Source organism: Drosophila biarmipes, chromosome 3R, assembly GCF_025231255.1.
Source record: "Drosophila biarmipes strain raj3 chromosome 3R, RU_DBia_V1.1, whole genome shotgun sequence".
NCBI classification, from domain to species: Eukaryota; Metazoa; Arthropoda; class Insecta; order Diptera; family Drosophilidae; genus Drosophila; species Drosophila biarmipes.
In genome coordinates, this window is record NC_066616.1 from 10,584,364 (window position 1) to 10,596,352 (window position 11,989).

General features: G+C 40.8%; 4 protein-coding genes across 4 annotated transcripts in view; 3 read left to right on the plus strand and 1 right to left on the minus strand.

The window, feature by feature from the left end:
* Positions 1-11,989, minus strand: part of LOC108031325 (protein roadkill) — a 76,489-nt gene that overhangs the window by 59,439 nt on the left and 5,061 nt on the right. The gene's annotated exons all lie outside the window — the stretch shown is intronic.
* On the plus strand, positions 1,523-3,537 carry LOC108031329 (probable cytochrome P450 6d5). The gene is made up of 5 exons (XM_044091113.2): positions 1,523-2,102; positions 2,254-2,406; positions 2,467-2,897; positions 2,955-3,203; positions 3,281-3,537. Exons 1-5 carry the CDS (start codon positions 1,573-1,575, stop codon positions 3,442-3,444), a joined length of 1,527 nt encoding a protein of 508 aa, XP_043947048.1. The 5' UTR covers positions 1,523-1,572; the 3' UTR covers positions 3,445-3,537.
* On the plus strand, positions 5,000-7,428 carry LOC108030979 (probable cytochrome P450 6d5). The gene is made up of 5 exons (XM_044091112.2): positions 5,000-5,597; positions 5,867-6,019; positions 6,076-6,506; positions 6,587-6,835; positions 7,194-7,428. The coding sequence occupies exons 1-5, from the start codon at positions 5,068-5,070 to the stop codon at positions 7,355-7,357; spliced, it is 1,527 nt and encodes a 508-aa protein (XP_043947047.1). The 5' UTR covers positions 5,000-5,067; the 3' UTR covers positions 7,358-7,428.
* LOC108030981 (probable cytochrome P450 6d5) lies at positions 9,394-11,416 on the plus strand. Its single transcript, XM_044091110.2, has 5 exons — positions 9,394-9,979; positions 10,131-10,283; positions 10,344-10,774; positions 10,832-11,080; positions 11,158-11,416. The coding sequence occupies exons 1-5, from the start codon at positions 9,417-9,419 to the stop codon at positions 11,319-11,321; spliced, it is 1,560 nt and encodes a 519-aa protein (XP_043947045.1). The 5' UTR covers positions 9,394-9,416; the 3' UTR covers positions 11,322-11,416.

Genomic DNA, 11,989 nt, shown 5'->3' on the forward strand with positions numbered 1-11,989 from the left:
AGAAATTCATTAAAGTTGACAATTATATATTAATTAATTGAACGATGTTAATAAATATATTTTTTTCGCAAGTAAAGAAAACTCGTTTTCATCTGGTTGTGATTGGTGGGCTAACAGAAGAAAGCAAAACAATAGCAACGCTTTGTATTAAAATACAATTTGCAATATAAATAGTAGTTACTATATCTTTTTAGTAAATTTTATTATATTTTACACAGGCATTTCTCCAAATCCGAATATAATATTTATTAAAATTTTTTGTATTACCCTGCATTGCATACTTTTTATTTTTAAAATCATTTGCGTACACCCGGAGAATGCCAAAAACAAAAATCCCCCCATATAAAAACAGAAATACACGAATCGGTTCAACGTCTTTGACTGTTGTTGTCTTTATATTATTGTTGTATCTGTTGTTTCCATTGTGTTGGGTTGCTTACACACTTAACCAAAGTCGTTGCCACTCGCTGCACAAAAACAACAACAACTAAAACAACAACGAAATACTTTGACTGCACAAAGTTCTGAAGTGAACAACCTGAACATCGGGGGAGCACTACCTTAAACGTCAAAGTCAACAAAGCGGGTCAAATCAGGCGAGCGGAAAGTTTTCGGGCGGAGAGAGTTGAGCTATATGTAGGATATGTGCAAGTCACAGGTTCTTCAGAAACGGGGATAGCCCCTGGGCCTAGGTCAATTCGGAGTGGCCCACACGAGAACTTTATCAATTTGGCTCACTAGTTCTTGATAAGAAACCCCGTTGTTCGGCTTCATTAGGAACGAATAAATCACTCAAAATAATGACTTGTGATTATACTAATTTGAACAGGTCTTTTAATATATTTTAATTTTGATAGGGATTGAATGTATAATCTTTCGAAGGCTAAATCAAATTATGAAATATGTTGATTTACAAATTAATCCAAATCAATCCAAAGTATGAGTTGGCATTATTTAAACATAGTTAAAAATTCAATGGGACATGACATTTGTTTTTCTAACAAAGCCAAAATAAATTACGAAACCTATTTATTGAGCTCTTGAAGATCAACTAATAAATGTATCAGGATATGGTTCTTACTTTAATCATTTGCAACTAATGGTTATAATACAAAAAAAGGTAATTTTTTCAAATGCTCAAGTGGCAACAAGCACCACACTTTGCGAGCAACTAAATATACGTTTAGAGGTTTATCAAGAGGCGATTTGGCGTATCACCATTGCAGGGTTGTCTATCTGCCGCAAACAAATCACTACTGGCAAACCTTATAATGCTGGGTCTGCAACTTTTCAGCGAATGCGAATAGCCTTTAAACCGCCCAGTCACACTGAACAGGCACTTTAAGAAACTCAGTCCGGGGGACCTTCCGGGCAAACGGGCAGACTGACCGGCGTTCCTCTAAAGGAATCGCTTGTCTCAAGTGTTTTTTCTTTGCAAACCAAAAGATAAGATTATACCTCGGCCGAATGGCGAAATTCAGATAGGTAGAACTCCCTAACTATATAAACGCCTGTCCGAGTTTAGTTTCAATTCAGTCCGCCAGAAGTGCAAACGAAGAAATCAGTGTCAAAATGATTTCTTTATATCTACTGATTGCTGTAGTCTCACTGCTATATGTCTACCTCAAGTGGACATTCAGCTACTGGGATCGAAAGGGCTTCCCCAGCACTGGGGTGAGCGTTCCCTTCGGTGCTTTGGAGTCAGTTGCGAAGGGAAAACGATCTTTCGGAATGGCCATCTACGACATGTACCTATCGACGAAGGAGCCAGTGGTTGGATTGTATTTTACTGTGAGACCGGGTCTTCTGATTAGAGACGCGCAAATAGCCCACGACATAGTGACCAAAGACTTTGCCAGTTTCCACGATCGCGGAGTTTATGTGGATGAGGAAAACGATCCCATGTCAGCGGGCTTGTTCCAAATGGAGGGAGCCAGCTGGAAAGCTTTACGTTCCAAACTGTCTCCATCTTTTACGTCCGGCAAACTTAAGGTCATGTTTGAGACCTCCGATGCCATTGGAGATAAGTTAGTGGACAATATTAAGTCTCAACTGCCCCAGGGAGGCAACATAGAAGTGGACATAAAGAAGCTAATGGCAACGTAAGTTAAACATAACAAATCTCTATCAAAATAAACCTTGCTAAAAGGTGATAAGGATTACAAACGACTATAAATGCTTGTTTAAAAGTACTCTAGTGTGAAATCCCCTTATCTTATACATAACTAACGATCTATGTATTCCATTCACTAGCTATGCCATCGATATTATTGGCTCCACTATTTTTGGACTAAATGTCGATAGCTTCGCTGATCCTAACAACGAATTTGTGGCTATTAGCAAGAAGATCAACCGTAAAACTTTTACGGATATTCTTCGTATATCCGCCCTTTTTCTTTACCCTGGGTAAGACACATACGAAAAAGTCCTCTTCCCTTAACTAAACCCCAACTATATTAAACGCAGGCTGGAGAAGTTCTTTGTGAGAATTGGCTGGAAGCAGGAGTCATTGGAGCTGATGCGCGATCTAGCTCATCGAACTGTCGATCTGAGGGAGAAGAACAATATAGTGCGTAAGGACTTGCTGCAACTGCTCCTGCAACTTCGCAACCAGGGAAGGATCAACACTGATGACACTAATTGGTCGGCGGAGAGTACCAAAAATGGAGTGAAGTCGATCACAAAGGATGTGATTGCCGGCCAGCTGTTTCTATTTTATGCAGCCGGGTTTGAGACGACAGCGTCTACAGCGGCCTTCACCTTGTACGAGCTCTCCCAAAATGCAGAGGTGATGGAGAAGGCAAAGGAGGATGTGCGCCGGGCTATTGAAAATCAAGGCGGAAAGCTGACCTACGATGCCATATCGGAGATGAAGTATCTGGAGGCCTGTATCTTAGGTAAGTTTGGAGTAAACTTATGCCTTGTATGTACTAATACTTCTTTCAATCTTACAGAGACCACTCGCAAATACCCCGCACTCCCATTCCTAAACAGAGTTTGCACTCAGGATTATCCCGTGCCCGATAGCAAACTAGTAATCAAGAAGGGCACTCCTGTTATAATCTCCCTCCTAGGAATGCACCTCGACCCCGAAAACTTCCCCGAACCGTTTAGCTATAAACCAGAACGCTATCTGGATGAGAACAAAGACTTTAACCAAGCGGCCTACATGCCTTTCGGGGAGGGTCCCAGAATGTGCATCGGTAAGCAGCACCTCTAGTTCCACTTAACATGAATTTGAAAACTGTAGAACGATATCTTAAACTGTGTTTTTCTGCAGGCGCCCGCATGGGAAAGGTGAATGTGAAGATAGCGATTGCCAAGATTTTGTCTAACTTCGATGTGGAGATCCGGAAGGAAAAGGCTGAGCTTGAGTTCGATATAAACGGAGCATCGCTGATGCCCAAGTATGGAGTACCCATACGACTCACCCTGGGGAAGTAGAACCGTTCTTATATAAGAACGCAAAAAAAAAGAAATCAGAAAAAAAAATTAAAAAATAAAATTGGTAACGACATTTTAATTTTAAAACATTTATGTACATAATTGTTCTTAGTTTTTGTAGTTAGACATCGAAAAGTTTCTAGGTCTAACAAGGAAGAACGCTATAGTCGAGTGCCTCGACTATCAGATACCCGTTACTCAGCTAAATGGAGCAAAAGGGAAATAGAGCAGCAAAGCTATATTTTACGGCGCCACCTACCGGCTATTTCAGTAGATGTTATGTGGGCGGCAGACAGATTTTAGCGTTTAGTACTGGCACCTTTTTTGGGTCAGTCGATAGGTATTGATGAGAGAAACACATTTCAGTTAAAATTTTGTTTCGATTATAAAAGCAGTAAGCATCACAGGTTTTCGCGGATTGTGGGCGTTAGAGTGGGCGTGGCACCCCGGTGAAACAAACTTGCGCTTCGAAGGAAGCCCAGCAATCTGCAAGTTTGACTGTTCTAGCTTTTATAGTTTCCAAGATCTCAGCGTTCATACCGACAGACGGACATGGCTAGATCGACTCGGCTAGTGATCCTGATCATAAATATATATACTTTCTGGGGTCGAAAACGCTTCCTTCAGCCTGTTACATACTTTCCGACGAATCTAGTGTACGCTTTCAATCTACGAGTAACGGGTATAAAAATGTCCAAGCGAGGCAAATTCTCTGCTCATGTGTGGTTCAAACTTGTTATAACCAAATTTGTTAAGGAGAAACGGCTCCTAGTCCCGTGTGTATAGCGTTATCAGACCCATTATAAGATAATCAAAAATTTACGCTTGCTAGGAAACCCTATGATAATGATAGTTTTTGTAGCACACTTTGGCCTACTTCACTACATACTCGTATGTACATATATTTCCGTGCGTCATTAGTCTTGTAACCTTACAACCAATTCAAGGTTTTCTTTAAACTAGACTAATAACAGATAGATAGATAATAAAGATAGTTTTCCACCTTTACTGTTTTAACAAATTAACAAGGTGATAGAACAATAGAACTATTGTTCAAGTATTTCATCAAAGTTGGTAGTATCAAAATAATCTAAACCCCAACCAAAACAATGTCGAGGGTTTCTCCAACAATGCTGAGGGAATTAATGCTATTTTCACGAAATTCTTATGATAAAGGAAAATATTTGAAATCAAGTTCGGAAAAAATGTTTTTTTAAGAAATATATTTTAAAATATTCGTTTACTGTGGATAATTTACTTAATTCAAATAACTTTTAGGTGTGTCTGTCCGTAGAGCCTCTAAATATATACATAGGTTTATATGTAACAAAGTGCTCTATCATTATCAATAGGCGATCTTTCGCACTGCAGTGCTTCCTACCTACCCAAACAGAAAGGCTAAATGACCTACATACCTCCAAAAAGGAATCGCTGGCCCAGAGTACCATTTATTTACGCCTAAAAAGATAATGTAATCGGTACGTCCATATGGCGAAATGGTTTGGCAGTAGCGGCGATTGGGAGAGTTTCCTGACGTATATAAAATGTCGCTGAGCTACAACCGGTTAGTTACGATTTAGAACGCTAGAAGTGCGGACAGAGAGTGAACAAAATATAGACAATATGATCGGAATATATCTATTGATCGGTGCGGTCACACTGCTTTATGTGTACCTCAAGTGGACATTCAGCTACTGGGATCGAAAGGGTTTCCCCAGCACGGGGGTGAGCATTCCTTTCGGTGCCATGGAAGCCGTGGCGAAGGGAAAACGATCCTTCGGCCTGGCCATCTACGATATGTACCGATCGACCAAAGAACCGGTGATCGGATTGTATCTCACCCTGAGACCTGCTCTACTGATCAGAGATGCTCAGCTGGCATACGATGTGCTGACCAAGGACTTTGCCAGCTTCCACGATCGTGGGGTTTACGTGGATGAAAAGAACGACCCGATGTCGGCGAGCTTGTTCCAAATGGAGGGCGCCAGTTGGAAGGCCCTACGATCCACGCTGACTCCGGCGTTTACTTCCGGAAAACTAAGAGCCATGTTCGAAACCTCCGATGCCGTTGGTGATAAGTTAATAGCCAGCATGAAGGCACAGCTGCCCGAATCGGGCAGCAAGGAGCTGGAACTCAAGAAACTAATGTCAACGTAAGTTAAAGGGTCGAAAGTGATAAGATTGGTATGACTACTTTAGAGAACACAGCAAATAGTACTTACAATTATGTCAAAAGACAGGCTTATTTGTCTATAGATCTTCCATATATATATTTCACAGCTAAGTTCCACTAAAATTTGTTATTATTAAATACGTATTAAGTACCCCCTTAATTTCACTATTTATTAGCGCTATTAATCGTAAACTGATATATCTTATCTGATAGATAACTAATAGCCTGCACTTTATTTTTCCACCCCAGGTATGCCATCGATATTATTGCCACGACTATTTTTGGCCTTGAAGTTGACAGCTTTGCAGATCCTAACAATGAATTCCAGGCTATCGGCAAAAAAATTAACCGCAAAAATTTTGAAGATATTGCTCGCGGAGCAGCAAGAATCCTCTTTCCCGGGTAAGTTACAAAAGTTTAAAATGTGTAAAATCTTAAAAATGTTCCATATTAATTAGGCTGGAGAAGTTCTTTGTGCGAATCGGCTGGAAGCAGGAGGCCACAGAGAGGATGCGCGAGTTGTCGCACAGGACTGTCGACCTCAGGGAGAAGAACAATATAGTTCGCAAGGACTTGCTGCAACTCCTTCTGCAACTGCGGAATCAGGGAAAGGTCAACGCTGATGATAATAATTGGTCAGCGGAGAGTACCAAAAATGGAATAAAATCTATGTCAAAGGATGTGATTGCCGGCCAGCTATTTCTGTTCTACATTGCCGGCTATGAGACGACAGCCTCTACAACATCCTTCACTCTCTACGAGCTCACCCAAAATCCCGAGGTGATGGAAAAGGCGAAGGAGGATGTACGAAAAGCTCTTGAAAACCACGGCGGAAGGCTGTCCTACGATGCCATCGCGGACATGAAGTACCTGGAGGCCTGTATTCTCGGTAAGTTTTCCAAGTATAAGCCACAACTTTAAATAGGGTGATCTTATTCTCAAAGAAAACTTATTTTAATGTTCTTACAGAAACTGCTCGAAAATATCCGGCCCTTCCACTGCTGAACAGGATCTGCACTCAGGACTACCCTGTGCCCGATAGCAAACTAGTGATCAAGAAGGGCACACCCATCATAATCTCCAATTACGGATTGCACCGGGATCCCGAGTATTTCCCCGATCCTCTTAGCTATCAGCCAGAACGTCATCTGGAGGAGAGCAAAAACTACAACGAAGCGGCCTTTATGCCTTTCGGAGAGGGCCCAAGGATGTGCATCGGTAAGAAGAAAGGGTCATAAAAAGGGTTAGATAGGGACTCCAATTTTACGTTACATGTGATTAAAACAATTGGTATTCGAGCTCCATCTAGCGTTTCTTCGTAAGATTAATTATAACAAAATGTTTCAGACTCGACTTGGTATATTTCTTCCGAAAAGAAAAAACCGTTTTACAAAAGTTACATTTTCCTACAGAAGTTATATTGTAAGATGACAGTTAAATGACTTCGAAACCAAAACATATTCGTTTTTACAGTCCTACTTCATAAGTTCTTTGATCTTAAATGGATACTTTACTTTATAGTTAGGGTCTTTTGGAAACCTTCCTGAAAACTAACGCATTTCTTTCCATTTTCCAGGCGCCCGCATGGGAAAGGTGAATGTGAAGATAGCGATTGCCAAGGTTTTGTCGAACTTCGATCTGGAGATCCGCAAGGAAAAGAGCGAGATCGAGTTCGGAGTCAATGGAGTGCCGCTGATGCCAAAGTCCGGGGTTCCCGTGCGACTGTCTCTCAAAAAGTAGGCCCTAGTCTAGCTCTTAAGCTATGTAAACCCTATAATAAATCTGCAATACGTATTGATGAGACAAACACATTTCAGTTCAGTTTCAAAATTTTGTTTCTATCATAAAAACTGTAAGCGCTACAGATTTTCGCGGATTGTGGGCGTTAGAGTGGGCGTGGCACCCCGCGCTTGGCAGAAAGCCCAGGAATCTGCATGCCAAGTTTGACTGTCCTAGCTTTAATAGTTTCCAAGATCTCAGCGTTCATACGGACAGACGGACATGGCTAGATCGACTCGGCTAGTGATCCTGATCAAAAATACACTTTATGGGGTCGGAAAAGCTTCCTTCTGCCTGTTACATACTTTCCGACGAATTTAGTATACCCTTTTACTGTACGAGTAACGCGTATAAAATTGTCCAAGCGAGGTAAATTTGTTAAGGAGAAACGGCTCCTAGTCCCGTGTGTATAGCGTTATCAGACCCATTATATGACAATCAAAAATGTACGCGTGCTAGGAAACCCTATGATTATGATAGTTTTAAAACTTTTTGTAGCATACTTTTTCCTACTTCACTACATGTATACATATATTCCCGTGCATACGTCATTAGTCTTGTAACCTTACAAGCAATACAAGGTTTTCTTTAAACTAGATAAATAATTTATGTATATTTAAATATGTAAATCAATATCCGGGTGACAACAGTTAGTTGAAAAAGAACTTATCATCCGTACACAGAAAAAAAATTGATATGATATGATGGTCAACTTGATGAGCGTGATATGTTACATATCAATTTGATATGATCGAAAATGTTAAAAACGATATTTCGGTAATATAATTTTTACATTTTAGCGGTATCAAGAAAGTGTTTTTGTCAAAGCTTTTTTGTCACAATCAAGCAATGGCTCAGAGGGCTAGCGATTCGTTGTAGTAAGCCAAGTGGAATTTCGAATACGTCTATTTCGCTTCCACTCACCTAATTAATACCGCCATATTGCTCTATCCTGTCTTTTTCGATGTCAAGAAATATTCGACAAGAGAGAATTCGAAAAAATACATTTTTTGTTATCAATTTGACATTATTTTATGGTAAAAATGATATTTGTCGAAAAAACACAAACTTACCATGCGCATATCAAATTGATCTTGACGCTTTTTTTCTGTGTAGAAATTGTAAACACATTTACAACCAATAAATGCGTTTCTACAAACTGCGTTTTATAATTAAATGGCATAAGTGTCATTACAGATTCCGATGACTTCAATCACACACGTCTATGCATGTAAAATGAGCTTATAGAACAAACAAATTGGTTTGCCTAGCCGGTCGCTAAGATAGTTTTCTCAACTTTGCTGTTTTAACAAATTAACAAGGTAATAGTTCTATTGTTCAAGTATTTCATCAAATCTAAGACCCAACTAAACAATCTCGAGGGTTTCTCCAACAATGCTGAGGGAGTTAATGCCTTTTTCACAAAATACATATGATAAAGGAAAATATTTTTAATCAAGTTCGGAAAAAAAGGTATTTTTAAGAAATAATATTTAAAATAAATCGTTTACTGTCGATAATTTGCACCTTCGAATACAACCAATACTTAATTCACAACACTTTTTAGGTGTGTCTGTCCGTAGAGCCTCTAAATATAGACATAGGATTATATGTAACAAAGTGCTCTATCATTATCAATAGGCGATCTTTCGTATTGCAGTGTTGCCTACCTACCCAACAATCCTACTTGACTACAGTAACTGTAAATATATTAATGCTTAGTCGGCAGATTTTCGGTTCCCGCGGGGAACTTTAAATCGTCTCGTCACACTGACCAGTCACTATGTGGTACTTGATCCGAGGGATCTTCTGGGCAAACAGGCAAGCCGAAAGACCTACCTCCAAAAGGAATCGCTGGAGCAGAGTACCATTTGTTTACGTCCGAGCCTAAAAATGATAAGGTAATCTGTACGTCCATATGGCGAAATGGTTGGGTACTCGCGGCGATTGGGAGAGTTCCCCGACGACTATAAAATGTCGCTGGGCTACGACCGGTTAGTTGCGATTTAAAACGCTAGAAATGCGGACAGAGAGTGAACAAAATATAGACAATATGATCGGTATATATCTATTGATCGGTGCGGTAACACTGCTTTATGTGTACCTCAAGTGGACATTCAGCTACTGGGATCGAAAGGGCTTCCCCAGCACTGGGGTGAGCGTTCCCTTCGGTGCTTTGGAGTCAGTTGCGAAGGGAAAACGATCTTTCGGAATGGCCATCTACGACATGTACCTATCGACGAAGGAGCCAGTGGTTGGATTGTATTTTACTGTGAGACCGGGACTTCTGATTAGAGACGCGCAAATAGCCCACGACATAGTGACCAAAGACTTTGCCAGTTTCCACGATCGCGGAGTTTATGTGGATGAGGAAAACGATCCCATGTCAGCGGGCTTGTTCCAAATGGAGGGAGCCAGCTGGAAAGCTTTACGTTCCAAACTGTCGCCATCTTTTACGTCCGGCAAACTTAAGGTCATGTTTGAGACCTCCGATGCCATTGGAGATAAGTTAGTGGACAATATTAAGTCTCAACTGCCCCAGGGAGGCAACATAGAAGTGGACATAAAGAAGCTAATGGCAACGTAGGTTAAACATAACAAATCTCTATCAAAATAAACCTTGCTTAAAGGTGATAAGGATTACAAACGACTATAAATGCTTGTTTAAAAGTACTCTAGTGTGAAATCCCCTTATCTTATACATAACTAACGATCTATGTATTCCATTCACTAGCTATGCCATCGATATTATTGGCTCCACTATTTTTGGACTAAATGTCGATAGCTTCGCTGATCCTAACAACGAATTTGTGGCTATTAGCAAGAAGATCAACCGTAAAACTTTTACGGATATTCTTCGTATATCCGCCCTTTTTCTTTACCCTGGGTAAGACACATACGAAAAAGTCCTCTTCCCTTAACTAAACCTCAACTATATTAAACGCAGGCTGGAGAAGTTCTTTGTGAGAATTGGCTGGAAGCAGGAGTCATTGGAGCTGATGCGCGATCTAGCTCATCGAACTGTCGATCTGAGGGAGAAGAACAATATAGTGCGTAAGGACTTGCTGCAACTGCTCCTGCAACTTCGCAACCAGGGAAGGATCAACACTGATGACACTAATTGGTCGGCGGAGAGTACCAAAAATGGAGTGAAGTCGATCACAAAGGATGTGATTGCCGGCCAGCTGTTTCTATTTTATGCAGCCGGGTTTGAGACGACAGCGTCTACAGCGGCCTTCACCTTGTACGAGCTCTCCCAAAATGCAGAGGTGATGGAGAAGGCAAAGGAGGATGTGCGCCGGGCTATTGAAAATCAAGGCGGAAAGCTGACCTACGATGCCATATCGGAGATGAAGTATCTGGAGGCCTGTATCTTAGGTAAGTTTGGAGTAAACTTATGCCTTGTATGTACTAATACTTCTTTCAATCTTACAGAGACCACTCGCAAATACCCCGCACTCCCATTCCTAAACAGAGTTTGCACTCAGGATTATCCCGTGCCCGATAGCAAACTAGTAATCAAGAAGGGCACTCCTGTTATAATCTCCCTCCTAGGAATGCACCTCGACCCCGAAAACTTCCCCGATCCGTTTAGCTATAAACCAGAACGCTATCTGGATGAGAACAAAGACTTTAACCAAGCGGCCTACATGCCTTTCGGGGAGGGTCCCAGAATGTGCATCGGTAAGCAGCACCTCTAGTTCCACTTAACATGAATTTGAAAACTGTAGAACGATATCTTAAACTGTGTTTTTCTGCAGGCGCCCGCATGGGAAAGGTGAATGTGAAGATAGCGATTGCCAAGATTTTGTCTAACTTCGATGTGGAGATCCGGAAGGAGAAGGCTGAGCTTGAGTTCGATATAAACGGAGCATCGCTGATGCCCAAGTATGGAGTTCCCATACGACTCACCCTGAGGAAGTAGAACCGTTCTTATATAAGAACGCAAAAAAAAAAGAAATCAAAAAAAATTAATTAAAAAATAAAATTGGTAACGACATTTCAATTTTAAAACATTTATATTTATATTGTTTATATATTGTTTTTAAAATATTTATATTTATATTGTTCTTAGTTTTTGTAACTAGACATCGAAAAGTTTCTAGGTCTAACAAGGAAGAACGCTATAGTCGAGTGCCTCGTCTATCAGATACCCGTTACTCAGCTAAATGGAGCAAAAGGGAAACGGAGCAGCAAAGCTATATTTTACGGCGCCACCTACCGGCTATTTCAGCACCTTTTTTGGGTCAGTCGATAGGTATTGATAAGACAAACACAATTCAGTTAAAATTTTGTTTCGATTATAAAAACAGTAGGCATTACAGGTTTTCGCGGATTGTGGGCGTTAAAGTGGGCGTGGCACCCCGGTGAAACAAACTTGCGCTTCGAAGGAGGCCCAGCAATCTGCATGCCAAGTTTGACTGTTTTAGCTTTTATAGTTTCCAAGATCTCAGCGTTCATACGGACAGACGGACATGGCTAGATCGACTCGGCTAGTGATCCTGATCAAAAATACACTTTATGGGGTCGGAAACGCTTCCTTCTGCCTGTTAGATACTTTCCGACGAATTTAGTATACCCTTTCATTCTACG

Bases quoted from the DNA above. Each gene is read 5' to 3' on its own strand.
- LOC108031329 (XM_044091113.2), top strand. From the start codon at position 1,573: ATGATTTCTTTATATCTACTGATTGCTGTAGTCTCACTGCTATATGTC. The intron at 2,898-2,954 runs GTAAGTTTGGAG...TCAATCTTACAG, and splicing joins TCTGGAGGCCTGTATCTTAG to AGACCACTCGCAAATACCCC. The intron at 3,204-3,280 runs GTAAGCAGCACC...GTTTTTCTGCAG, and splicing joins GGGTCCCAGAATGTGCATCG to GCGCCCGCATGGGAAAGGTG.
- LOC108030979 (XM_044091112.2), top strand. From the start codon at position 5,068: ATGATCGGAATATATCTATTGATCGGTGCGGTCACACTGCTTTATGTG. The intron at 5,598-5,866 runs GTAAGTTAAAGG...TTTCCACCCCAG, and splicing joins CTCAAGAAACTAATGTCAAC to GTATGCCATCGATATTATTG. The intron at 6,020-6,075 runs GTAAGTTACAAA...CATATTAATTAG, and splicing joins GCAAGAATCCTCTTTCCCGG to GCTGGAGAAGTTCTTTGTGC.
- LOC108030981 (XM_044091110.2), top strand. From the start codon at position 9,417: ATGCGGACAGAGAGTGAACAAAATATAGACAATATGATCGGTATATAT. The intron at 9,980-10,130 runs GTAGGTTAAACA...TCCATTCACTAG, and splicing joins ATAAAGAAGCTAATGGCAAC to CTATGCCATCGATATTATTG. The intron at 11,081-11,157 runs GTAAGCAGCACC...GTTTTTCTGCAG, and splicing joins GGGTCCCAGAATGTGCATCG to GCGCCCGCATGGGAAAGGTG.